Source organism: Plectropomus leopardus, chromosome 23 (assembly GCF_026936395.1).
Source record: "Plectropomus leopardus strain MGB_pleo_1.0 chromosome 23, ASM2693639v1, whole genome shotgun sequence".
NCBI classification, from domain to species: Eukaryota; Metazoa; Chordata; class Actinopteri; order Perciformes; family Serranidae; genus Plectropomus; species Plectropomus leopardus.
Window position 1 is genome coordinate 3,106,472 of NC_142198.1, and position 27,409 is coordinate 3,133,880.

At 38.5% G+C, this 27,409-nt stretch overlaps 3 protein-coding genes across 3 annotated transcripts; all 3 read left to right on the forward strand.

Moving 5' to 3' along the window:
• The first annotated feature begins 3,243 nt into the window (after positions 1-3,243).
• On the forward strand, positions 3,244-5,836 carry cth1 (cysteine three histidine 1). The gene is made up of 2 exons (XM_042512428.2): positions 3,244-3,428; positions 4,525-5,836. Exons 1-2 carry the CDS (start codon positions 3,420-3,422, stop codon positions 5,497-5,499), a joined length of 984 nt encoding a protein of 327 aa, XP_042368362.2. The 5' UTR covers positions 3,244-3,419; the 3' UTR covers positions 5,500-5,836.
• Positions 5,837-6,753: 917 nt separating this feature from the next.
• Positions 6,754-20,637, forward strand: taf6l (TAF6-like RNA polymerase II, p300/CBP-associated factor (PCAF)-associated factor). Its single transcript, XM_042512363.2, has 12 exons — positions 6,754-7,112; positions 7,756-7,924; positions 9,366-9,452; positions 9,537-9,687; positions 9,802-9,852; positions 10,923-11,017; positions 11,101-11,175; positions 11,523-11,743; positions 15,027-15,159; positions 17,051-17,179; positions 18,518-19,014; positions 19,874-20,637. The coding sequence occupies exons 2-12, from the start codon at positions 7,778-7,780 to the stop codon at positions 20,220-20,222; spliced, it is 1,935 nt and encodes a 644-aa protein (XP_042368297.1). The 5' UTR covers positions 6,754-7,112; positions 7,756-7,777; the 3' UTR covers positions 20,223-20,637.
• A 136-nt stretch (positions 20,638-20,773) lies between these two features.
• Positions 20,774-26,461, forward strand: kcnk7 (potassium channel, subfamily K, member 7). The gene is made up of 3 exons (XM_042511941.2): positions 20,774-23,434; positions 24,004-24,399; positions 25,147-26,461. Exons 1-3 carry the CDS (start codon positions 23,098-23,100, stop codon positions 25,407-25,409), a joined length of 996 nt encoding a protein of 331 aa, XP_042367875.2. The 5' UTR covers positions 20,774-23,097; the 3' UTR covers positions 25,410-26,461.
• The last annotated feature ends 948 nt before the right edge of the window (positions 26,462-27,409 follow it).

Genomic DNA, 27,409 nt, shown 5'->3' on the forward strand with positions numbered 1-27,409 from the left:
CTGTAAATATAGTTTTCTGGACATTTTCCTCTAAATAATAATAATAAATACCGTTTTTTGGATGTTTTACCCTATTTTAATAGTTAAAAAATAAATATATGGATGAAACAGTTAATAATAAATTGAAATAACTCTAAATATAGTTTTCTGCAATTGCGTCAACTGTATTACAAATAATTTAGTTCTTAACATTTATTATTTACACTTATGCATCAAAAACTGACAAATTGTCTATTTTGAGTGTTTGAGGTAAAAAATTTAAAGTGCAGTCAACAAAACCAAAAAGACATACAGGAATGTCCTTTTCACATCTTCCTTTTTCTATCAGTTAAGAGCAAAACATAGTTTAAGCACCATAATGTCCCCACAACTCTGCAGCTCCACATTTTGCTTCAACATCACAGTCTCCTGCAGTAAAAAACAGCATTTACACCACTTCAGCTTTTTCACGATTTCTTCCCCATCCTTGAATCTCAGTAGATCAGGTGATAGCCTTAAAACCTGTCTGTCAGTGTCTCCATCTCAGGGAACCCAGTTGCTCCGTCACACTGTGATCTTCTCACACATTGTCGCCTCAGTGCTTCTCCAGCTGTGGAGAGCTGTCTGAAAAATTCATGTAACAGCTGGGCAGGAGGACGCCCTGCAGGAGAACCTGCGGCAGTCTGATGGAGTCGTCAGCGCGGCAGTTCTTGAAGCTTTTCAGCAAGACAAACAGAAAGCTAATCCAAGTCCTCAAGTGACCAGGTTAGAGATCACATCTTAATAAAACACAGTTTAAGGTGGCCACTTACCACCGATTACTTAGTGCTTAGTTACTTTTTCAATATCTAGAGATGTATTTCAGCCCTCACATTGAATCTTTTTCAACATCCACAGTGATGAATATGGAAGCATAATGCATTCAGTTGAGGGAAAAAAATCTGCTGTTTTTCTGAATTAGTGAGCTAAAAGTTTAAATCGATAAAACAGTTTTTTTTCCTTGAAAATTTGTCTCTGAATTCTTAGATAATAATCTCACAAATTCAGAAAAACAGCATTTCTTCTCATAAAGCTTTTCTGATAATATTGACATAATGGTATAAATTCTGAAAAACAGGTCGTTTTTTTCATAAAACATTTTTATAATAATAATAATGTAATCTTATTAATTCAGAAAAACATTGCATTTTTTTTTTATAAAACTTTTCTGACTTTGATATAATCTTGTTAACTCAGAAAAACAGAGAACGTTATTATTCCATGAAAACTTTTTTCAATTCTGAGATAATAATCTCATTGAGTAAAGTCATTTTTTTTCTCTCTTCAGGTGAATGCGTTTGGCTTCCATACATTTAAATGTCCAAACAATAAAAGTAGGCTGCTTCTTATGGACACTGTAAATGAATCTCTGGAGGTCTATGATATAAACTCATAGGGTTTTTGCCATGTTCCTGCCTGAGCAACACTGAAATACAGCAAGCTAAAGAAAATATTTGTCTATTTGTACTCAGCTGTGTTCCTATCAGACGGCTTTTAATTAGAAGGTTGGTTTGAACTACATCTGACTGAGGTGTTAATTTAAACAGAACCTTCACCTTTAACAGTGTATTCACTGATGGTGTGGATTGGGCCCTGTGATAAACATCTGCTAGTGATAACTGATTGAGTATTTCACTGCAGAGGACAGTAAATAAAGAAAGGCAATGAATTAAATAAGAGTATGTGTGTGTAAAACGATAAGATGATGTGTCGGGATATTACTTGTGGTGTCATACAGCTCTGTATTTTCCCATAAATGCTTTGACTGGATGCAGCTTGAATGATATAAATACAGTGATATTAACCGTTAAGAACTGTTTGGCACATTTAATACGCTTTTCATTCTTCATTTTCTGATCATTTTGGCTGTTTTCATGCATATGGCATATATTTTGGCAAGATTGAGTATTTTTGTTTAATCTTGGAATTTCCAGCTCAGCTCCTACAATAAGTCTAAAATACACTGTGGAAACTAAATTGTTACATTCAGACTGTTAAGGTAAAAAAAAAAATGCTCCATTGAAACCGACTCAAACTGCAATTTTTGGTCCCACAGCCATCAAAACATAAATACATGCACTGTATTATTTCTGGGTGTCATTCTGGGCTTTTGACTTGGAATTTGTCGTTTTTACCATTTTCCACCTGATGATGTCATTTTTACCATATTTGGCATATAGAGAAAATACATGCTATTTCCACTAGGTGCACTGTCTCAGTCAATTTTGCTGCTAATTATTGACATATACCAGGCTGGCATAATAAAAAAAAAATCTACTTTATATATAGTTTCTTGAAGATAATTATTTTGTTTGTGTTTTTCCCCATCTAAAACTAAAATAATATCATAAAAAACTGGCATTTAAACTGTAAAAATTCTGATAATTAATGAATATTTGATATGCATAGTATTTTTTATATTATTTGCTTATGAAAAGTGCATTTTATGTGCAGAGCAGTATGAGTGAGTATTTGACACTGCATGAAAAAAAAAGTATAAAAATGAATGCTGATAATCACTGACATATTCCAGGCTGTGATAGTTTCAAAAACATTCATGTAGTAAATTGAAAATAATTATTTTTTTTTTAAATCTAAAAACATACAAACATAATGACCAAAACCAAAAAAACTAAATCTAAATCTAGGAAAGAAAAATGTTTGTGTGCAGAGTGGTATGTGTGAGTATTTGACACAAATAAAAATGAAACACAATAAAAATTTATAAATATCAAGATTGATGCTAATCATTGAAATATCCTTAGCTGTGATCATAAAAAACCTACTTTACATGTAGTTTATAGAATAGAATAATAGAATAATTCATTTTTTATTTTTTATTTTTTCATCTAAAAAAATAGTGGCATAATGACAAAAAACTGACATTTACAGGGTTAACATTCTGAAAATTATTAAATATTTGATATTCATAATTAGGACTGGTGTTGGTTAAAAAAATGAACTCAATGACAGTAGAAAATAAAATTCACGTGTTATGTTTTGAAAAGTGCATTTTGTGCGCAGAGTGGAGTGAGTGTGTTATATTAAAACGGGTGCGAAGGGTTAATGCCGCTGACATTATCACAGCTGCTAACCGGATTGGTCAGCCATCGAGCACGTTCCCCGCACGTGGACGCGATTGGTCGCTCGAGACACGCTTGTGACGTCGAGCTCGAGCGCACCTGAAGCTCATTTAAAGCGGAAGGCGGGAGGCGGTTTAAAAGACAACAGGAGCGCAGTCGCTCTTTGTGTGGGACTCGGTAAAGGGGCAACTGAGTTCGGGTCCGTACCATCCTGCTAACCGACCGGCACACCGGAGCTCTTCACACCGCCTCACAGGCTGTTTTCTACCGCGGTCCGGTTTCCAAAATCCTCCCGGGCCTGTCAGACTGTGAGCAGCCATGTTTAAGGTGAGTCAAACACATCATACAAAGTCAGTCAGGTAACAGCTTCCTGCTGCAGTCCTGTTTAGCTACAAAACTGTGACCTTTAACCCTCAAACACCTGGTTCATCATCAGGTCACTTGAGCTTCTTTCAGACACTTTTTGCGAGCATTTAAACCTCTGAAGCTGGATAAAATTTAATTTAATTTGACAACACGAGGGGAAAAAAACATAGTAAGCAACTTGGCAAAAATTTGAGATTAAAAGATGACAAGGAAATGACTTAAATTAGCAGGGGGTTGTAATTAAATATTTTTTAGAAAACTGGGGTAAAATATTTATTTAGTTTTTCTTTTCTTTTTATGTCTTTAGAATTTTTTTTTTGCCACTTTTTTGGACATTTCTTGGTAAGCTGCTCATCACTTTCTTCCCATGATAGAAATCAAGCCTGTTTCAGGTTTCAAAGGGTTAAATGCAAATCAATAATTCCCACAAGACAATGTGGCAAAAGGCAAACTATTTTGTATTTAAAAAAAATCCAATTTGACAAGGTTCCAGTGATAGGGAATTCTATCAAATAATACAAAATGTATTTATTTTTTTCTGTTATTTCAGGGCTGATTACTAGATATCATTAAAACAGGGAGAACATTGTCCAGAAAACTACATTTCTAATTGTTATAATTGTGTATTTAAAATTTTAAGCCCTTTGTTGTGGTATTTTTTTCCTTTTTTTTTTTTTAAACCTTTTTTTGTGCCTATTTTAGTGTATCTTAAGGGAATAACCTGAAAATAAGCCAGGAGGATCATGAGATATTGTCAAAAAAAATAAACTGTTCTGTAGACTACAATTCTAATCCTTTTTGTAATGGTATTGTATATTTACAATTTTATGTTACAGAAAAAGTATATATTTTTAAGGTAACTTTCTAATATTTTTAAAAAAAAAACTTTCTTTTTACTTTTTACGAATTCTTACTGATTTCTTCTTTCCGTGTTTTTGAAATAAAACAAGTCAGTTTGCTCAGGTTTCAAAGGGTTAAATAAAGCTAGTGAAACAGGCTCCAGCAGGCAGAGGAGGCAGGACTTGATCAGCGTAGCTAAACTCTACTCTGTTTTTAGACCAGCAGTGACGACTTGTTCCTCCCGTCCTACCAAGACGAGGAGCTGGTGGACCAGCTGCTGTCCAGTGAGGAGGCGGATGGAGACGGAGGAGGAGGAGGAGGTGAGGGGCTCTCCCTGGCTAAAGCCCTGCTCCCCCTGGTGGAGTCCTCCTCCCCTCCCCTCATCCCCTGGGTCTGCTCCACCCGCTATAAGACGGAGCTCTGCACCAGCTACTCGGCCACTGGCTTCTGCAACTACGCCGAGCGCTGCCAGTTCGCCCACGGCCTCCACGAGCTCCACGTTCCCTTCCGCCACCCCAAGTACAAGACGGAGCTGTGCCGCAGCTTCCACACCACCGGCTACTGTTACTACGGCAGCCGCTGCCTGTTTGTCCACAACCCCACAGAGCAGCGCCCCGCCCTGCGCCGGCGCAGGAACGTCCCCTGTCGCACCTTCCGCTCCTTTGGCGTTTGTCCCTTTGGCACCCGCTGTAACTTCCTGCACGTGGACGGTGGAGACGTAGGCAGCGGTCCTGAGTCGCCTGATATCTGTGAGAAGACGCCACCTGTTCCCAGCCCGCAGCGCCAACCTTCGACCAAGGAGTGGAAGCCACGCGGAGCTCTGTGCCGCACCTTCAGCTCCTTTGGCTTCTGCCTGTACGGAACGCGCTGCCGCTTCCAGCATGGCCTCCCCAGCAAGGTCAAGACTTCGGAGCAGACCCAGGGCGGGTCCTCCTATCCTCCGCCATTCTCTGGCAGCTCAGGTTTACCCTCTCCCACCTCCCCTTTCACCTCCACCTCACCCACCTCCTCAACCTCCTCCTCTCCTCCTTCAGCCTCCCCTCTGGCCACCCCGCCCGCAGAGGCCACAGCCCACAACGCCTTCACGTTCTCCAGCCAGCACCTGAGCGACCTGCTGCTGCCGCTCGCCCTCCACCTGCAGCAGCTGGAGAGCAGCAAGGCGCAGGACATCTGGGACAACAGGGCGCTCTGAACGCAGCTCCACATTCAGCACTGATCACCAAAGCTCAATAAATGTTTGGTTTGTTTTATTTTAACTCTGTCCTCTCCCCGGGGCATTTATTATATATTTTTTAAATTGCTTTAGTTTGACCTGAGAGCCGGTGTGAGCAGGTTGAGCAGCTGCCAGCTGCTCAGCTGCTCAGCTGCAGAGCAGCAGTCTGTTGTAGTTTGAGTTGTGGTCTCTGGATTCACTACAGGTGGAGCTATGAGTGTATTTAACTTTTTAACTATTGTAAATACTTTATTAATGAACTGAGTAAATGAAACGTTTGACCTCAGAATCGTGAATAAACAATTTTAATCTCTAACCTTTTATGTTGTAGTCTTTATGGTTTATAGTCCTATATTGTACTCTTCATACCTGGAACTTAGTGGGTTTGTTTGCATCAAGATCCCACCAAGATGTGAAGTATTGATACTGGTTGGTTTTGGCAGCTATGGCAACACAACTCACAAGGACACTAATTACTAACTACACAATCTGCCCTTTTAGTTCAATTACAAGACATCTTCAAAGGTAACTTGGGTATTTTTCACCCTGAACACTGTTTCCCCCCTTTTTTTTTCTTGACAAATTAACTTTTTTTTTTTTTTTAAATGTTAAGTGAAGCATTGCAACTCACAGCTGCAAAACAAGCTGCAGTGTAACCATTTACGGCATATGTGCTCCCTCAATTATGTTCCCTAAAAGGTTTTTTTTGTCACCAGGCAGGTTTCCATTAACCCTCTAAATGTGTTAATTCTAATCACGAATATAAAATACGCCCAATGGAAACGTTAATTTCGAAAACTCAAATATTGCAATAAAGTTTTATGCTCACATGAGGTGGTATTTTAGGCGATTGGAAAAAGCCATATATGGCAATTTTTTTGGCTTTACTAAGTCATATGATGCTGTGGCTATTTGCTAGTCAGTAGAAACTATGCATTAAATTATATAGGGTCGTAGTACTTTTCCTGTTACTCCTGTAGAAGAGACTTCCTTAAACTAAAAAAAAATCAGCTTTAAAGAGGGGGTGATTTTTGAAAATTGAGATTTATGAATATGAAATTTAGCAAACGGGATCAAGAGGTTTTAAAATTGCTAATTATTTCCAGAAGATGGTGGCTGGCATTAGTATTCAATTAACCAATCAGCATCTCCCAATGCTCTTCATTCGACCAATCACTGACCTTCACCTCCTGGCGCGTCATTAGTAAACGGAAAATGTCAACATGTAGAGCTAGCAGAGAGTCAAGCTAGCCAATCCCAAACCGGATGTTGTGCGTTTTTATGGTTTTTAGACAAATTAGCAAATTAAAATAAACTTATGAGAACCAATTCCAATTCAACGAGCACTTATTCATCCATAGTATATTTCAATGTATCTGTAATCCGTTATAACACTCAAAAACTGTCCAAATCCGCTGGCGAGTATTGCCTTACTTTGAAAGGTTTGACGGATGTTTCAGTTCTCATGCTTACTAGCTCGACAGAGTTAACAGGGCTCGTAGTGCTATGGTGCCCAGAGTAGCTTCAATGCTACAGATGCAAACTTCTCTGACCCAGATGATACTCAACCTCCAACCATTCTAGCTTAGAAGGTAAAGTCTGGTCAAAATATAGAAGATTTTCTTTAGCACTTTCCTATGTCGTTGTTAGACAGCTAACTTTAGCTATTAGCATCTTATGTGATTGTAGCTTGCTGCAACCGGTGATGCTCTGAGGCTAGTAACGTTATTTGCTTGCCTCTCCCTCTATTTTGCTTATTTATAACTTAAATAATGCAGTAACAAACATTAAAACAACAAAAGTTGTAGTTTTATATGCGTGTACATAACATTTTTCACAGTAATCACTTTAGATGGCTTGTACCAGGTGATAGACGGAACCCACATCTCCTTTTGTTAGCATGAGAACTGTACACCAATTTACATTGAAAAAAGTGGTAATTTAAAAACTTTGGCGTATTGTCACTAATACAAAGCGGTTACACTATAAGTAGAGACTTGAATTGAATCACATTTGTGTGTTTGTGAATTCGGGATATAGCTGATTCACCAAGCGTGGCTAAATTTCAATAAAATATTCTAAATGTAAGCTGTAGGAACGCTGTTCTGCGGAGACCTGAAATATCTAAAACACCTGGCGCCCTGCACGCTGTCTCCGTGTCTAAGAAGATAAATAAAGCGTCTAAAAGGTCCAAATGTAGTATACGGTATTCATGTAATTTTCTTTTTTTTTCAGTTTGTGAGTGGTCGCCGTGAGCATGGCGGACCGGGAGGAGCGCCGCTTCGCCGAGGTCTCCCGGGAGTCCGTCAAACTCATGGCCGAGAGTGCAGGCGTGGAGCTGGGGGACGATGTGGCCGCTCTGCTGGCGGAGGACGTGTGCTACCGGCTGAGAGAGGCAACACAGGTCGGTGTTGTCTGGGTGCATGAAAGAGATCTGAAATATTTTCCCTTTGACACTTGAGCACATTGGCTCGATTTCTTACAGAAACATGGAAAAAGGCAATGATTAACTCAGCAAAAGTGACCCGAAATTTAGCATGAAATTAGTAGAAATCAACAAGAAAATTACCTTGCACAAAAAGAAAGGTTTTTATTTTTTATACAGTAACATTCAGCCGGTTACAAACAAGCTGTGGTAACTGATGTTTCACATATACAAATTAGAATTATTGCTAGTTTTCAACTCTTCATAGTAAAGAAAAGGACAAAAATAAGATAAAAAGGTTACATATAATAATGTGTATACAATAATAGCTATGGTTAAAAAAAGAAGAGAAGAGGTAAATATTTATATTTATATTTACATCAAGGTTACATGGAATTACAATAGAGTTACAATAAAAAGACAAAAAGTTACAAAAGTAAGATATCAAGGTCACATCCAGTTACAGCACTCAGCTATAGAACATTATAAAATAATTAAAACATTCTCACGTCTGATTTTGCTTCAGCCAACCTGTAACAAAGTTCAAAGTAAAAGAACAAAAAAGGAAATGACCTGGAAAAAGGTTAAGAAATAGAATAAAACTAAATGAATACATTGATTAATTAATACATAAATAAATAAAAATAAAATAATGTCTTTGTGTCACCCAATTTGAAATATATAATAATAGCATTTTTCAAAATCTTTTTTTCTTCATATTTTCCCCCTAGTTATTTGATCACTTTTTTATGATTCTATTTCTTTTTTTAAAAAGCTAATTTTCAGGTAATTTTTACCTTTCAAATTAGGAAATAAAAATCAGTTTAGGGGACAATTCATGCCACTTTGCTGATTGCTTTTTTTCCCATGTTTTTGACAAAAATTCAAACCGGTTCGAAGGTTTAAAAATTTTTGAAAGGCAGCACGAGACAACTGATGTTGATCCAGGTTTCAAAGGGTTGAAGTGCTACTCCATCCAAAAATGTATCTTTTAAGTATAAAGCATTCGTCCAATTTTATACAGAAAAGGCTATCATTGTTGCATACCCAGAATCAGAATCAGAAATAATCGCTCTGATGCTAAGCATAGAGAATTATAAAAAAGGAAATAAGTACCAGCACAAAGTATGTAAAAACATAGCTAGAAACAGGGTAATCGTAAAAAAAACCCCACACTTGAACACTTGAATTTAGATAATAAAAAATGATGAAATGAAGATGAATTTTTGGTGCAGTATCCTCAGGCCAAGTTTCATCAGTTATTTCAGAATCAGAATCAGAAATACTTTATTGATCCCAGAGGGGAAATTTCCTATAATAAGTGCTGAACAGAGAGGTGACAGTCAGATTTTGTGGAGGTGCAGTGCAGGTTATTCATGTCATCATGCAGTATTGAATGCGTGATGTTTTGGACACACAGAGCAGCTCTCAGTTCATGAGACATGCCAAGAGGAGGAAGCTGACAGTGGAGGACTTCAACAGAGCTCTGCGCTGGAGCAACGTGGAGGTGAGAATATCTCTGTGTGTGTCTGAACGCTCAGTCTGATGTGACACGTGCAGCCTTCACCTTTTATCTGCGTGTCTCCATCAGGCCATATGTGGTTACGGGGCCCAGGATGCTCTGCCTTTCCGCTCAGCCAAAGAAGGAGAGCTTTTCTTCATTGAGGACCGGGACATCAACCTGGTGGAGTTGGCGCTGGCCACCAACATTCCCAAAGGCTGCGCTGAGACCATGGTGCGAGGTACGACCCGCTGCACTCTCCTGAACGGCTCACAGAAGGATCCTTAATGCAGAAAGTTCACAATTCAGGAGGTGTGGTCTACTTATAATGTCTCCTGTTTTCTTCTCCTGTCAGTAAATGTGTCTTACCTGGATGGGAAAGGAAATCTGGAGCCTCAGGGGACAGGTGAGACTCAACCACAGTGTGAGGTACAGACAGTGGTGCCTCTTTTCAACGATCAGTCCTGATCATGAACAGCAAATATTTATTCATTTTCAGAATTTTAACCCTTTAAATGTCAGTTTTTTGTCATGATGCCACAATGTTTTACATTAAAATAATAAACAACACAAAAAATGAATTGTTTTCAATATATTATTAAGTACATTTTTTAAATTGATCACAGTCTGGGATATGTCAGTGATTTACAGCAACGCTGATTGTGACGATGCAGCTTGTGGTAATAGCATGTATTTTCTGCATATGCCAGATATAGTTAAAATGACATCATCAGGCAGAAAACATTTAAAATGACAAATTCCAAGTCTAAAGCCCAGAATGACACCCAGAAATAATATAATGCATGTTTTCATTTTTTGATGGCTGTGGGATCAAAAATGTTAGTTTGAAATGGGTTTGAATGGGGCAATTTCTGCACAGAACAGTCTGAATCTAACAATTTAGTTTTCACCGTGTATTTTACACTTGCTGTAGGAGCTGAGCTGGAAATTCACTGATTTAAAAAAAAAAGAGGCTTTTGCCTTGGAATTTGATTTTTTTGCTATTTTCCTCCTGATGGTGTCATTTTGACCATATTTGGCACATGGAGAAAATACATGCTATTTCCACTAGATGCACTGTCACAATCAGTGTTGCTGCTAATCATTAATATATCCCAGACTGTCATCATAAAAAAAATCTACTTTGCTTGTAGTATATTGAAAATAATGAATTTTTTTGTGTTTTGATATCAACCCCTGTGGGTTGCGCGCCCTGTCAATTTCTACAGACAGGGAGCTCGCTGACTGCCAGCTGCTGTATGTAATACCTCATCCCATACAGCCCCACTTCAAAAATCAACTACTATTCCTTTAATATTTGAAATGTGTTCAGGTTAGAACGGAAAACATGTCCTTTGACACATGCAGCAGAGGAGAGACCTGTGTCTAAAGCTGACTCGTGCCTCTGACTGAGTGTGTCAGTGTGATCCTGACGGAGGCTTTCAGATGTTGGAGCTGACTCTTGAAATGTTTCAGTTCCCACAGCGGTGCAGTCTCTGTCAGACGACCTGTTGAAATACTACCAACAGATCACTCGGGCCATCCTGGGAGAGGACCCCCACCTCATGAAGGTAAGCTGCAGCTCCGCACAGGCTCACGCTCAGTCAGGCCAAACACTGTGTTCCTGCTTACATGTCTCTCGTGTGTGTTTCAGGTGGCTCTGCTGGACCTTCAGTCCAACTCCAAGATCGCCGCCCTCCTGCCGTACTTTGTTTACGTCATCAGCGGGGTACGTTTGTCGCATCGTCACATTGTGTAGATATTGAACATTTAATAAAGTTAGAATCCACACAATCCATTTTAGACATGAAATGAGGAAAAATGATCTTTCCGGGTTTCACAATTCTGGTTAAAAAATAGTTTGTCCTGTAACTTTGTACATCATTTGTTCTTTTGATATTCCATTTGAAATCCAAACTTCATTTGTGAATTGGACACCAAAAAACAAGTAGTGATTTGTTTTTATACAGATTTTTAAAAACTGTAACCTTATACGTGCAGAGTTTTAGTTACAGTGCTTTAAAAAATATGTTTTTGATTCATCAGATTGTTAATTGTGTGTCTGTTTTTGTCCAGGTGAAGTCAGTGAGCCATGACCTGGAGCAGCTCAACCGGCTACTCCACATGGTGAAGAGCCTGGTTCAGAACCCCTACCTGTACCTGGGCTCATACGTGCGCAGCCTGGTGTCCAGCGTCATGTACTGCATCCTCGAGCCGCTGGCCGCCTCCATCAACCCGCTCAACGACCACTGGACCCTCCGAGACTACGCAGCCCTGCTGCTCAGCCACATCTTCTGGTGAGCACATCACTGATGGACACACAGTCTGCCCGCAGGGCACCAATGATCATATCATTAACATGCATGTGCAAGCAGGGTTTCTTATGTTTAATATAAAACGCTAAAGATCATGTACTAAAAACATGATAAACCACAAGGGTCCGCTGTAATATAACACACACTTATACCTAGGGCTGCACCTAACAATTATTTTTTTATTGATTAATCTATCGATTATTTTTTTGATTGATCTAACTATTATTTTTTTTATTTCTCAATTAATATAACACTGAATTTACAGAAAATAACATTTAAAAACTTGTCATACACTGCAGGGCATTATTCCCCAGCAAAAAATATCCCAGTCTTAACTGGTAATCTGTGTTTTACAGTCTGATATAAAGTCTCTCCAAAATGAAATTAATGCAAGAGCTTGTTCTAAAAGGAGTGTAGTGCAATCTACATTTAGCAATCCAACAGCAAAATAAATAAAACAATGTAAAATTCAAGTCACTTAACAAAACAGTTACTCTTTTGTTACAGTAACAAACCTCAAATCTAGCAGTCCAACAAACATCTTACAGTTAAATTACTGCAGTTTCAATAACACTATAACTTTTTTCTAACAGAAATAATTATATCCAGTACATTCTTTCTGCATCAAAATAGTCCGCTGCCTGCTGATATGAGTGCTGTATTTTCATATTTATAAGCACATATTCCTCTCATTTATGAAGTTATACAAGCTCCTGCACAACTGACAACCCCATCCTGTAAATGTTTCAAAATAAAATGCATCGCATCAGCAACTGATGGCATTCAGTCCACAGAGACTCAGTCAGATAGCTTTTGTTTTGAAAGGGAAGCAAGGAAGTTTAGGTAAAACAAACATCTCTGTGACAGAGAGACTTTAAACTGCAGTATAAAGTGGTACAGAGTCAACAAACACGAGCGTCACATGTAAAAAAAAAAAACAGCGAGCCACCGTTTCTCTAGATGTGCTGCAGCTGACACGCAGCTCAGACGTGCCTGAGAAGCGCTGCTCGGGCGGGCAGTGTGCACGCTCTAACTTGATACATGAGCGCCAAAACAAAAAACACGCTCGGCGCTGCTCACACTCTCATTAAGCTGGTACGACATGTCCACACACGTTACGTGAATCGACGTATTCACATAATCGATTACTTTGATTACGTTGACACGTCGCTCCAGCCCAACTTATTCTGCTTTGTGCACAAAATGCGCTTTCATCCATTTTAGAAAAATATTATATATTAATATTAATTTCTACTTTAATTGAGTTATTTTTTTTAACCAACATCAGTCCTAATCATAAATATCAAATAGTCATTAATTTTCAGAATTTTAACCCTTTAAATGCCAGTTTTTTTGTCAAGATGCCACTATGTTTTCAGATTAAACAAACAAACAAACTAAAAATGTATTATTTTCATTATACTACATGCAAAGTAGATTTTATGATGATCACAGTATAGGATATTGAAATTATTAGGAGCAACTTGATTTTTATACTTTTTTTGATGTGTCAAATGTTAAAAATCAGGTTATAAAAATATTTCACATTAATATGATTTTCTTCTTTCATTGAGTTTTGATGATGACAGCCTGGGATATGTCAGTGATTAGCAGCGACATTGACTGTGACAGTGCACCCAGTGAAAATAGCATGTGTTTTCTCCATATGCCAAATATAGTAAAAAATATGTCATCAGGTGGAAAATAGTAAAAATGACAAATTCATAAATGACACCCAGAAATATTACAGGTTTTTTTTTTTTGCTTTGATGGCTGTGGGATCAAAAATTTGAATGGGTTTCAATTGTGCATTTTTTGCACAGAACAGTATAAATGTGTATTTTAGACTTATCGTAGGAGCTGAGCTGGAAATTCCACGATTAAACAAAACGACACAATCATTCCAAAATGCATACCTTATGCATGAACACAGCCAAAATTATCAAAAAAAGAAGAATGAAAAGAGCGTACAATGCGCCAAACAATCCCTATTAGCTCCAGCTCATGTGAAATGATTCCACTGATTGATCAATTTTGAAAATCATTAGTTGCAGCTAGATAAAACTCATAGGCTTCTTCCTGAATTTTAAATATAAGGCCAAAATCTTATATTTCATAGATAGAAGCCCAAAGTTAGCTTGAGGTTTTTTTTTTTTGAAATTGTTTTTCTGGACAGCATTTTATTGTACAGAAATATACATTAAGACAGACAGTTCCCCTGCTGTTTGGATTATTTTTATTTTTATTTTTATTTGACAATGTCATATAATTTTGGAGAGCCCACATGTACATGTAAAAGCTCTGTAAGATATTTCATGAGGAGACTTGTTAGAGAAATAAAAAAATAGTCAGAAAAGAGCAACATAATAAGGTCATCTATCCAATAGCTCCACAAAATCTGGTCATAAAGGTCATACATATTTCACCGGCTTAGTCCAGAGCCCAATGAACACACTTTTCTGAAGGCAAAGAGCCAAAGTAATCTTTTCCATAATGTAAATGATATAATTTACTATTAGCCAATGTCAACCAATGTCATTGGCCGATATGAACCTTTCACACACATATTGGCATCTGCATATATTTTTTCGGATATGTGCTGATAAGAAAACTTTTTTACAGACCATATAATGCAGCGAGGACTGATGCTGAACACGTACAGTACTGATGTTCACTTAAGTTTTTTCCATCTTTATTTTTGTTTGTGTGTAATATTAAATAATTAAATTGTTAAATTGTCTGAGTACTTTTGCATAGTCGTATTGGTGCAAAATCTGTGCAGTCCACATAGAAATGATCTATTTTCATTCCAGCTCAAAATTCACTATATCGGCCGCCATATCAGTAATCTGTGAATTTTTCCTCTATAAAATTGGTATTGATCTCAAAAATCCCATATCATTTGGGTCTCTATTTACTATATCTATCCACTCCTGCGTTGTGGGGGGTTTAGGAAGTAACCAGTGCCCTGTGAGAGCTTTTTTTTGCAGGCAGAAAGTAAACCAAACATATATTTGTCTGAGCACTTTGCCTGAAAATCAGCATTTCCTAAAAAAAATTAAATCTTAACAGCAATAGTGTGGAAAATTAACGACAATATTTTTATCTCTTTTGGCCACTTGGGGGCAGTTAAACAAGTTTAAATGCAACATCTGACATATTATCAGCCTTTAAAGCTGGAAATGCAAACATGTTTATGCATCATTATCATCCATGTGAGTCTCCGTGTCTCAAACCTCAGTCTCCTTTCATGATTTCTCTGCAGGACTCACAGTGATCTGGTGAGCGGTCTCTACCATCAGATCCTGCTGTCGCTCCAGAACGTTCTCTCTGACCCAGTGAGACCGCTCTGCTCCCACTACGGAGCTGTGGTGGGGCTCCATGCTCTGGGATGGAAGGTAAGTTCACTGCCTCCATCTGTCAGTCCTGGCTCTCTACACCTCGGAAATGTGAGCAGATTTGTTTGATATCTTTCAAAAAACAAGTGAAAAAAGGCATGAAATGTCCCGCAAATTGTAAAATAAAAAAATAACCCAAAATAATGAAATATGTTAAGAAAATGACCTGAGAATTAGCTTTAAAAAAAAAAGGGAGAGAGAAATATTATAAAAATAATATAAGAAATTATCAAATAACTAGTGAGAAAATATCAAGAAAACTATATTATCATCATTATATATTTAAATTCATTTACAGGGGAAAAAAAATATTTTTTTATTTATTTTAGCATTTTTTTCAGGTTTTTTTTCCTGTTTTTGTTTTTTCACATTTCGCTTCTTCTTTTGGTTTTGCTAATTTCAGGTATTTTACTGGAAACCGTTAACAGTGTTTTTGCTAATTTTTGATCACATTTCTTGTTAAGGTGCTCATTGCGATCTTAATTTATTAAAATGAAATCAAGCCAATTTGCTCAGGTTTCTTGGGTTATATAATTTACCCGTTCATACTTAAGAATGAGCAGTTAGACTGGTGTGCAGCTTTGGCCGATGAGTAATGGCTCCCATCTGCTGTGTTTTAAAAGGCAGAAACTATTTATTATCAGACACATTCAGAAAGATGTAGTGTTGCAAATATTACAAGCATGTAGAACTCTATCCTCTGAAATATTACTTTTAATTTGGGATGCCTACTGACATTTCTTTACATTCAGAGACTGACTGATAGTATACAGATAAATTCTTATGAGCCTGTTCCAATAGCTCACTGAATCTGTGAGTTATTCAAACACAGAGTGCCATGTTTTAATATTAACTATCCCAGATGCATTGAGCATCATTTTATACATATTTCTGAAAAATTCAATCTAAAATATTCAATATCTTTGGGAACCCTAAGATCTACACTAGAGACTGTCTCCATCCATAGGCTTTTTCTGCTCTATATGTGCTGTTTACTTTCCTTCTTTCTAATCATGACTATATTCAAAAATTCTGTCAGTCATTCCTACTATATGTTGGGAGACCTTCTGCAATTTTTATTTTATTTTACAGTACTTCACTTTATTTTATTTTATTTTATTTTATTTTATTTTATTTTACTTTATTTTATTTTATTTTATTTTATTTTATTTTATTTTATTTTATTTTATTTTATTTTATTTTATTTTATTTTATTTGTAATTGTAATTGTAACAGTAACATTATATAATATAACATGACTGGTCCATTAATGCAAAAGAAAAAAAGGGAGGGCATTGTACATTAAGAGGCACAATATGATGGGGTTGAATAAAGACTGTTTTGTACATCAGTCTGATTCATTCATTGTCCCCAACTCAGACATTTGTCAAGAGTTTTTATCTTTTCAAGTCCAAATAAACTTGTAGTTTCAGAGATTCCAGCGGTTTCCTCCATTTCTGCTAAAACAGACGAGTCCTTCTGTTGATATAATGTCCAGAGATTTCCACATTGAAATAGAAGGAGGGCTGTCCCCGACCCACTACTAACTTTAGTATTTGGTTGTTTATTTTTTTATTTTATATTTTTCTGATTATTATTTTTATAATTTTCATTTTTCCTTTAGCTCAGCTATGTTTTGTGTCTTGTATATGTAAGCCTAAGGCTTTGTATTGCTCTGTTTTATATATTGTTTCATATATATTTATGTTTTTCCATATATTTAAAACCCCCAAAATGTTATTTAATCACTTCTGTAAACAGTATGAGAATAATCTCTGTATTACCCCCTCTGTGTGTGTGTGTGTGTGTGTGTGTGTGTGTGTGTGTGTGTGTGTGTGTGTGTGTGTGTGTGTGTGTGTGTGTGTGTGTGTGTGTGCGTGTGTGTGTTCAGGCTGTTGAGAGAGTGCTCTTTCCTCACCTCCCTGCGTACTGGGCCAACCTGCAGGCTGTGCTGGATGACTACTCTGTGTCTAATGCCCAGGTCAAAGCAGATGGACATAAGGTGTATGGAGCCATCCTGGTCAGTGCTGCAGTCACTCAAGTCCTTTCATACACTCATCAGCTACAAGACTTTTGCTTTTATTCCTGGAAACATCCTGACTGAGAAGTAGTGATTGTTCCGGAGATCAGAAATTGCTAAAAAGCTAACAGCACAAGCACCGATGACAGAACGTAATTCCTGCCACACCTGTGAGCTGCTACCAGCTGCCGTGCATCAAGTCCTAAGCTGACCGACACTTGTTAGTGGGGCGCAGTTTAACCCTTAGGGCCTTAATATTACACACACTCGTATCGCTCTGCACACAAAATGCGCTTTTTAAAATCAAACTTGAAAATATTGTAAAAAATGTTTTTTAACCAACATCAGTCCCAATCATAATTATCAAATATTATATATTGTGTCATGATGTTTGTAGAGGAAAACAAAAGGTATTATTTATACTGTATAAATAGATTCTTTTTCATTTTCATAGCTGGGTATATGTCTGTGATTAGCAGCAACACTGCCAACTTTCATAGAACTCAATGAAAGTCTAAAATAATGTTAATGTATAATATTTTCTATATAATGATTTTGAAAAGCACAATTTGTCTGCAGAGCGGTATGAGTGAGTATTTGACAAAAATAATAATGTATAAACATCAATCATCAACATTTTCCAGGCTGTAGAAAAGTCTATAGAAGATAATTCATTATTTGTACTTTTTTTTCCAACTAAAAACTTAGTGGCATCATGACAAAAACCTGGCATTTAAAGGGTTAAAATACTGAAAATTAATGAATATTTAATATTTATGATTGGGGCTGATATTGGTTAAAAAAAAAATCAACTCAATGAAAGTAGAAAATGATATTAATATATAATATTTATTAAAGCTTGAATTTGAAAAGCTAATTTTGTGTGCAGAGCCACCTGAGTGTGTGTAATACTAAAGCAGGCCCTAAGGGTTAAATGCATGCTAGAATAAGAGTGCTGAACAAATCATAAATTCGCTATATTCTTAGGAACTAAAAATACACAGTTAATGCCCAGGGTGTCAGTATAGAGGACAGTGTTACTGGCGTATTGAAATGATAATTTCTCGCTATGAAACACTTTATCGTTTGAAGTTAACATTTTGTCCTCACTGTGGCACAAGAGAAAAGGTCCCAGGTTATGTTTTTGGACTTTTAATAGCAGTTTGGTACTAAACGTCATGTTTAAGAGCAGAATCTTGTGACAGCTGATGGGCTGGTGTCACATAACTAAAAAGATGTGGCAGGATCAAGGACAAATGTAATTTTGTTTTTTTTTAAACTCTGTTTAAAAAAATGACATAAATCTACCCTCTACCTTCTACATCATGTGTCCTGCAGGTGGCAGTGGAGCGCCTGCTGAAGATGAAGGCTCTGTCTCTGTCCCAGATGGCAGAGGGAGGCTCCAGCGGTCAGCTGGGTTCTGTAGTGGGCGCTATGGGTTACAGGGTGAGCTCCCCCGGCCTCAGCCCCCCTCCAGAGCCTCTGTCAGAGGCCGCCTTGGGAATCGCCAGCCACCTTCAGGCGGGCGGGGCCGGCTGTCCCTGGGAGGAGTGGACCCCGGTCCCTCTGCCCGCCATGTACTGCGAGCTTTATTCCTTCTTTGGAGACAGTCTGGCCGTCAGGTTCAGCACGGGGCCCGGGTTGGGCAGCTACCCCCCCTGCACCCCGTCCCAGCCCGGTGATGCCAGGAAGGAACCCCCAGGCCCCGCCTCCAACCCTGACACTACCCGAAAGATGCCTCAGCTGACCGCCAACCTCAACATCAGCCCCAGACAGGACGGGAGTCCTCGCACCGACCCGCCCCCACCCAGCCTGGCAGCTACTGGGTCGGGGAGGTAACGCACACGCATTTAACCCCCTTTTTTTCACATTAACCCTTTGAAACCTGGACAGACCTCAGTTTTCTTTTTTTTTGCTGTATTTAAACACCTTTCACAAAGATTTAAATGTCTGAACCCTGAGCAAATGAATTTAATTTCTTTTAAAAACATGGAAAAAAGGCAATGTGCAACATGGCAAGAAATGTTTTGCAAATTGCAAAAAACAGGAGATTTATAAAGTTCTTAAAAATTTAAAAAACAAGCTATGAAAAAAAAATCCAAATTATGTTGCAGTATAATTTATTCTTTTTATTTTGATTTTTCAAGCACTTTTTTCCACATGTTTATATGGATAGATAGATATAATTTATATAAGCTTTTTTTTGCTCATCTACAGATCATTTTCTGGGGAATTTAGGTTTTTTTGTACGTCTTTTTTCTTTTTCTTTCTTTATTTTTTTGCAGCTAATTTTTTGAAACTTTTATTTTGACTTATTTGTAGACAATTTTCTGGGAAATATTGTTTTTTTTTGTTTTTTATTTGTCTTTTCTTTTACAGTTTTTTTTTTTTACTTGTTTACAGACAGTTTTCTGTTTTTTTGTTACTTTTTTGCATGTTTGCAGATCATTTTGTGTTTTTTGTTTTTGTTTGTATTTTTCTTGTCTTGGGATTGTTTTCTTTCTTTTTTTATTCGTGCTTATCTGCAGGTAATTTTCTTGTACCTTTTCACTAATATCTTGCTACTTTTTGGGCCATTTCTGGTAAATTTGCTGGTTTCGCTCTTCTGTGTTTTTGAAAGAAACCAAAATAATTTGATCAAGTATCAAAGGTTTAAACTTTGGGTTGATGTTGATGACTTTGTTCTCTCTTCAGGTCACTGGCTCGCTCCTCTTCGTCCTCGTCCTCCTCTGTGCAGCGCTCCAGATCTTCCTCGTCACGTTCGGGCCAGCGCTCAGCAGGTCTGTCTCGGGACGTCTTCCCCAAAGCTCGCTTCACCTCTCCTCAGACCGGACTTCCTGCGTTCTCCTTCCTCATCGGCGGCCGGCAAATGGGTCGGCGTTGCCAAGGCCGCCGCCCCTTCCAGACCACCTTTGCCCCGACTCCACCTCTCTCCGCCATCCCGCCTCGTGCCTACGCCCACAAACTGCCCGTCATCGGCAGGGTGGGCAAACCTGTTCGCCGCTGGGCGTGTTCCCATTACTCCCTTCACCTGCCGCTCTAGAGGCGCTCTCAGAAATGAGCCTCAGACTGCACGCAGCAGAGCGTGACTGCTGCAGACTTTAACAGGACCATCTTCATGTTCTGTGATTATATTTTTTTAGTAGCAAACTCAAGGATTCTGCTTGGTTATCAAGGCTGAAAACAGCATTTTGAACAAAATTAACTGAACAAATGTCTTGGTTAGTCATATAAAAGACGTTACTGGCTGACAGCAGCGTGCAGCATCACTTTGCCAACAGATGTGACCCAGAAACACTGAGACGAGCCGACGCAGACCGCAGAAATTTACTCCTGGAATGTTTCATTTTTAGCATTAGTTGTAAGATGCTGTAACTGTGTGAAAAAATCTACACCAAGCAGTGTTATTATGAAGTAATGCTGGTGTAGACCAAAACAATTAAAAAACAGCTTGTGCAGATTTGAGATATTTTAATTTTGCATCACGTTGCTTTGCAAATCAAGAAACCAAGTACATTTACCCTTTAACACCTGAGCCATGTAGACACCTTCCACAAGCATTTTGACCTCTGAAACCTGAGAAAACCGCTTTGACTTCTTCTCAAAAACACAGGAAAAACATAATGAGCAACTTGACAAGAAATATCTCACATACTTAAAAAAAAAAGAGAGTGAAAGATTACATGGAAATCTCCAGAATCTATATTTACAATTCTGTTAATTATATATTTTGTGCAACAAAAAGAAATGGAAAAATTGAATAAGAAATGTTTTGGCACTTTCTTGAGGTTATTTTCTTGGTTTTTGTTTGTTTTTTTATGTTTCCAGTATGTTTCTTTTAATGTCTTATCAATTGTTTGCAAATTTTGGACCATTTCTTATTAAGTTGCTCGCTGTCCTCCAATGTTTTGAAATCTAATTTTCTTAGTTTTCAGAGGGTTAAGAGAAAAATATCCGCAGAAGGCTTGAAATGAAGGTGCTGGTACTCAGTGAGAGGCTAATGTCAGCCAATATCTCCCAAAATATCAGAAAAGAAGGGCTTTACCCGACTCATAGTTATGTCAGTTAAACCAGATTTAGCTTTTCAACACCAATATTGGACTATTCAGAGTTTTGGTGTCTGAACAGGGTTTGGCGAGACGTTGAGGGTGATCAGGCGTCCGTGGTACCCTACCTCATAACGGACAGATCTCAAAGGATCTGCCGCCAGTGCTCTGGTGCCAGACACCACAGGACATCTCCCAGCAGTCCTGTGTCCATGGTTTGACATGTTAAGGCCCCACTGAGTATGGAGGGTACCTCTGAGGTAATGCGGCGTCCCATAAATGCTCAGTCACATTGTGATCTGGGGACCCTGGAGGCCAGCTGGGTGGCTTGAGCTCTTTGTCGCGTTCCTCAGTCCATTCCTGAGCAGTTTTTGCGGCGATCACAGGATTTTTTCTTGATCTGTGCTCAGGAGGGGAGAGACCAGTTTGTGTTGGTGCCAAGGAAATAGTTTCATGACTTCAGAGTTACATAACAAGGAAGATTTCAGGGTTTCCAATAAAAGCAAAAATGGCACATTTGATAAATTGAGTTTGAACTGAATTTTCAACAAATAAGTGCAAGTGCAAGGCACATAGTTGCAAATTCATAATAATAGTTAAGGCAATGACAGGCACACAGTACAATATTACCCAACCACAAAATAATATCGTAATCTTAATCAGTTACTCACCAGAGCTGCATTACAGAACAACGATGCGTCTGTTGTGGTTTAATGCAAACGCTCCGTGCTGTGTGCACGCATTTAGCCAAGCCGATATGTGTGACGATGATTGGTGAATTCAGGTGCTCCTGGGAAAATCCAAAATTTAAATTTCCAGTTGGGGAGTTCATTCAGCTTCAGTGTTTATGAAGTTGTGTTGAAACAACATGATTGGATGGAACAAAGATGTGTTTCCAGCTTTTTATTTTTGTGTTTAGAATGTTTAAACAGCACATTAATTGCTGTTTATTGCTTTACAGTCAGGAAATATTTCCCCCTGTTTATCCTGAATGACACCTGAGGGGGCTGAACCAGGGTTACCCAGATTTGTGAGGTGGCTAGATCAGGGGGGAACTTTTACTTTGGAAAACCTCAGGGAGCTTTTTTTATTGATTCATTCTTTAAATTTAATTTTTTTTCCCTGAACTTTATTTTAAAAAGTTGCAGGGAACTTGCTGTATATGATGCCAAAAGGTTCATTTTCCATTAACCCTTTGCTAAAGGCATTTAAACAAAGTTTTGTTTTAGAGTTTGTTATATTCCAAAATTTAGATTTCATTTTTCATTTCTATTGTAAATGCATATTGGTTCCGAATATCGGTTATCACTGTTATTAACTACTAAAAATCGTATCGTATCGGCCCTGAAAAAACAATATCGGTTGACCCCTAGCACTTAGTCCATAAGGGTGTTTGGTTGGGTGGAGCATGTCAGATGGCATCCAGGACATAAGGTTTCCCAGCAGAACACTTCATTGTAACGAGATGATCCATGTTTAATGTAATTAATGTACGTCTGTAATTACTGACAGAAAACAGAAAACCTTTCAGATTTCAGTCTAACCCTTGTGCAGGATTATTTGGTGTCATCTGCTGAAGCTGGAGCTCTGAGCTGAGACTAGATTTTGGGAGTGAAGTGTGGCGTGACAGGTAGAGTGGTGATTTCTCTGAAGCACTGACATCTTGTACATAGCTGCTGTCTTCACTGATTAAAACTCTGTTGTATTTTGAAACACTCCCGCCTGCTGAGTATAATCCAGACTTGTTGCACCTGATCTGTCCCTGTGATTGGGCCTGTGTCTGCGTCCTGCTCTACCTCTCTAAATATTTAAAGCCTAACCAGCTCTGGTGTCTGGTTGCAGAGTGTAGAGGAGCAGCAGTCAGAACCAGAGATGTCCCGGCTCGTGTCCTGGCTGGGACAGTTCTGTCGGGTCCGTGCGTTCTCCTGCCTGCTCCTCTGCTACCTGCTGTTCGTCCTGCTGGGAGGTCTGGTGTTCACAGCCGTGGAGAGGCCTGTGGAGGAGGAGCTGAGAGCCGAGGTGGAGGAACTGCGTCGCTCCTTCCTGCAGGAGAACCCGTGTGTGGAGGAGAGCAGGCTGAGGGAGCTGCTGGGAAGAGCTCTGTCTGCTCACCACAGAGATGTGGCCGTCCTTAAAGAGGACGCTGAGGACAGAGGCTACGACTTCACGTCCTCTCTCTACTTTGTTATTGTCACACTGACCACCATGGGTAAGATACTATCAGGAAGTGATAGTGACAGGTTGTCATGGTGACCCTTTCAGATTATTTATAGCCACTTCACAAAGATATGAAGCAGCAAATCTCATATAGGTGCATCTCAAAAAAATAGAATATTGTGAAAAAGCTCAATTTTCTATGTAATTTAATTCAAAAAGGTCAACTTTCATGTATTATATTTTCATTACATGTAAATCAAAATATTTCAAACCTTTTTTTAATTTGATGACTATATCTTTATCAGCATCAGAAATCCAGTATCTCAAATTATTAGAATATTTCCTTCAAAAAAGCAATTTACAATGCAGAAATGTCCAACTTCTGAAAAGTATCTTAATTTATGTACTCAGGTTGCTTTGATAGCAGCCCTCAGCTCTTCGGTTGTTTCTAATATTTTGATTTTTAAATAAAAATTTTTTTTACGTTGTTAACCCCCCCCCCTTTTTTTTTTCTAACTAATCAATGAATTGAATAATTGAAACGCGTGAGGTTTCATCTTTAATTGCCAAAATGTTTCATGTATTTGCCTGAGTGCTCCTCGTCCCTTTCCTCTTCCTCAGGCTCAGACTCTTACGCCCCCAAATCGGACGAGGCCAAGCTCTTCTGTATCTTCTACTGCACCCTGGGGATCCCCCTCACCCTGCTCCTCCTCACCGTCCTCTCTAGCCTCCTCCTCCCTGTGGTCACCCACGCTCCCCTCCACCTCCTGCACTCTTACTGGGGTTTGTCCTACGCCCGGGCCGCCTCTGTCCACGCCGGCCTCCTCTCTGTGCTCGTCCTCTCCCTCCTCTTCGTCCTCCCCACCCTCCTGGTCTGCGTGCTGGAGCCCGACTGGAGCTTCCTGGATGCTCTTTTCTTCTGTTTTGTCATCCTCAGCACCGTCGGCCAGGGAGGGGACGCTCTGGGGAAAACTTGGGCCCCGACGACCAAGGAGACACTCCAACTCCTCACCACAGGTAAGTGCATGAGACTAGACGTCATCTGTAAACTGGTGTTATATCATTTTTATTGTAATAGTATCGGTATGATGCAAGTAATATATTCAAGAATTCACAGAATTTTCATCAGAACAGTTAAGCAGTTCAAGATACATGTATTTTTAACAGGAGTCGGTGGAGACTAAATCAGAGCTGAAAGAAAGAGAATAGTAGACTTAAAACACTTTTTCACTTTTTTTTTAACAAGCCATCAAAAACTAGTCTTTGATAGGCTTTTTAACCCATTTGACACCTTACGAAATTAGCCTGATTTCTTTTAAAAACATGGGAGAAGATACTTAAGATGACATGACCAAAAAAATTGGAAAGATAAATGAATAAAATACAAGAAAATTGCTGGAAAATTTGAAAAAAGAAAGTGCTAATAAAATAATAATAATAATAATAATAATTCTGTAAAATGAATTTAAACATATCTTTTTGATAATTACGATTGCAGCTTTGTTTGGACATTTTTCCATAGCTTTCAAAAAACCCCAAAAATTTCAAATCGAGCTGTTCCTGTTGCCCTTTTTTTTCCCCATGTATTTTAAAGATATCAAACCAATTAGCTCAGAGTTTAAAAGGGTTAAAAATTTGTGAAGAAACATTACCTCAGCAGAAGAAAAGTGACAAAAAATCAGGTTGTAAAAGGTTAATGTAACCCTAAATATGCATGATGACAGGCTCATCAAACACTCTTCAGATCTCTTCTCCTCTCCACAGGTTACCTGCTGGTGGGCCTGGTGGTGATCATGACCCTCAAGGATACTGTCCTGCAGGTTCCCCGGGTCTGTGCGGTGATCAGGCTCCTCTCAGGTCCACACTATGCAGAGCTGGAAGGAGTCCATCTCAACGAACTGACAGTGAGTGAAGAACACTGTGAAGAGGAGCCTCAGTACTCTCAGTTCGTCTGCACCGTCTCCTCCACCCCGTTAGAGCTGATGAGGCCCCGATCCCCCAGAACCTCCACGCCTGAAACCACCTGACCACCACACAGGCCTTTAGCTCCTGACTTACTACTGCATTTATCATCATGAAACATACTTCACTCTAAGTCAACAGAAACAAAATGTAAGTAACAAACTTTCTTAGTTTGTCTTTCCACTGTTTCAATAATTAATAAATCTGGACTGATTGATATTAACCCTTCATTCTCCCAGTTTGAAGTGAAAACATGTTGGCTCTATGCACACTAAAATGACTGTTTATTTAAATGGAGTCTGGTATGTTTGAGGATGTTGGGGCAGTTTCTGCTTAAACCAAAAGGATCTTACTCTGTAACAAAAAGGTCTGTCGCATTAGGGATTCTTTCCATAATGTTGTCAGAATAACAGTCTGAGCCTGTCAGTGGCAACAAAAAGAAAAAACTCTTGGTGGCAGTTGACGGGGTACAATTGCCCTGAGTGGTTTAGACTGCAGCCTGTTTTGTCACTGCAATGCTGGACCAATTTCCAAAACTGTTGTTCCCATCAGTGACTTAGACACTAAGACATGTAAAAATAGGGTCCAGAGTTACCCTTTAAATACATGAAAAACCAAAACAATGAGCCAAAAGAGGCTAAAATGCTCGTAGAGCTGAGGGGAGCTGCGGAGTTGGTGAGAACTCTCAGTGAGTTTGTCATTATGAGCGATTTCTTTCACACTGCACATTGACATTTAAACTGTTGTTCATTTGAAAATTTTAGTTCAGCTTTAACCCTTTGAGACCTGAGAAAATTAGTGATATGTTTTAAAAATATGGAGAGAAGGCAAGAAGCAACTTAAGGAGACGTTGCCCAAAAATGAGCAAGAAATTAGTTAAAAGTTACAAAAAATAACCTGAAAATAAGAACACAAATAAAGAAAAATGAAAAACAAAAACAAACAAGAATGACTCAAAAATGAAAATGGAAAAAAACAATATGTAAACCATAATTTAAAATATTTAATTATAATAATTGTAAAAAATGTTTTCTGGACATGTTCCCCCATTAGGAATGTTTACCCTTTGAAACCTGGGAAAATTGGCCTAATTACTTTCAGAAAGAGGGGAAGAAGGCAAAATGCAACAAGAAAAAATCTGAAAAAAAAGGTTTATTATTTATTTTAATATACAAAAAAGAGAGGGAGACAACCTGGTGTAAGTGTCTAAAATTTATAAAAATTCTGTAAAGTAATTTTGAATATATAATTATAATATATTACAGGTAGTTTCCCCCCAGTTTTTCCATAGGCATTTTCCCGAGCTTTTAAAAATAAATAAATATATAAATTCTGAAATTCCGATGCACTAATTTAACTAATTAATTGCACTTTTCCCCATGTTTTTGAAAGAAGTCCAACCAATTTGTTTGAGTTTCAAAAGGGTTAAACAGCTTGTGAAAGGCGACAGAACGCAGCACAAGAAAATTGATGTCGATCCAGGTTTCAAGGGTTAAATTTGATGTTCTTGTGTTGATTAACTCCACTCCTAACGCCACTCTCTGACTGGTGGGGCAGATAACAGCACCATCTGCTGTGGTCAAGAAATATTGCCAAGCCGCTGCCCGTGCACAGAGCAGGGATACTCAACTTGCTTTGCCCAGGGGCCACTTCTGCAAAATGACAGGAGGCCAGGGGCCAGTTCCAACAGCGCCAACTAGGTATGGTGTCTCAAGGGCATTTTTTAGGATTTGAAGACACACAGGTTCCTCCCTTGGCACTTTCTCAGTCACAAAGCTTTTTTTTATGCGCTTACAGTCCAGGTACAAAAACAAAAATTCCCAGTGTGATTCTCTTTATTTTCATTGTGAATAAGAAAATGGTTGTGGGGGCACCCTGGTACCCTGTCAGGGCCAGATTTTGCCCACGGGCCTCAAGTTGAGTATTGCAGATTTAGAGAAAATGCTATAGTGTCAGAGCTGTTCTTGAGCTGCACACTTTTCAAATCAACCTGCTATTCCAACTGCACGACCATGACAATAGTATCATAAACACACTGGGATGCAGTATATTGTTTGCTTAACTC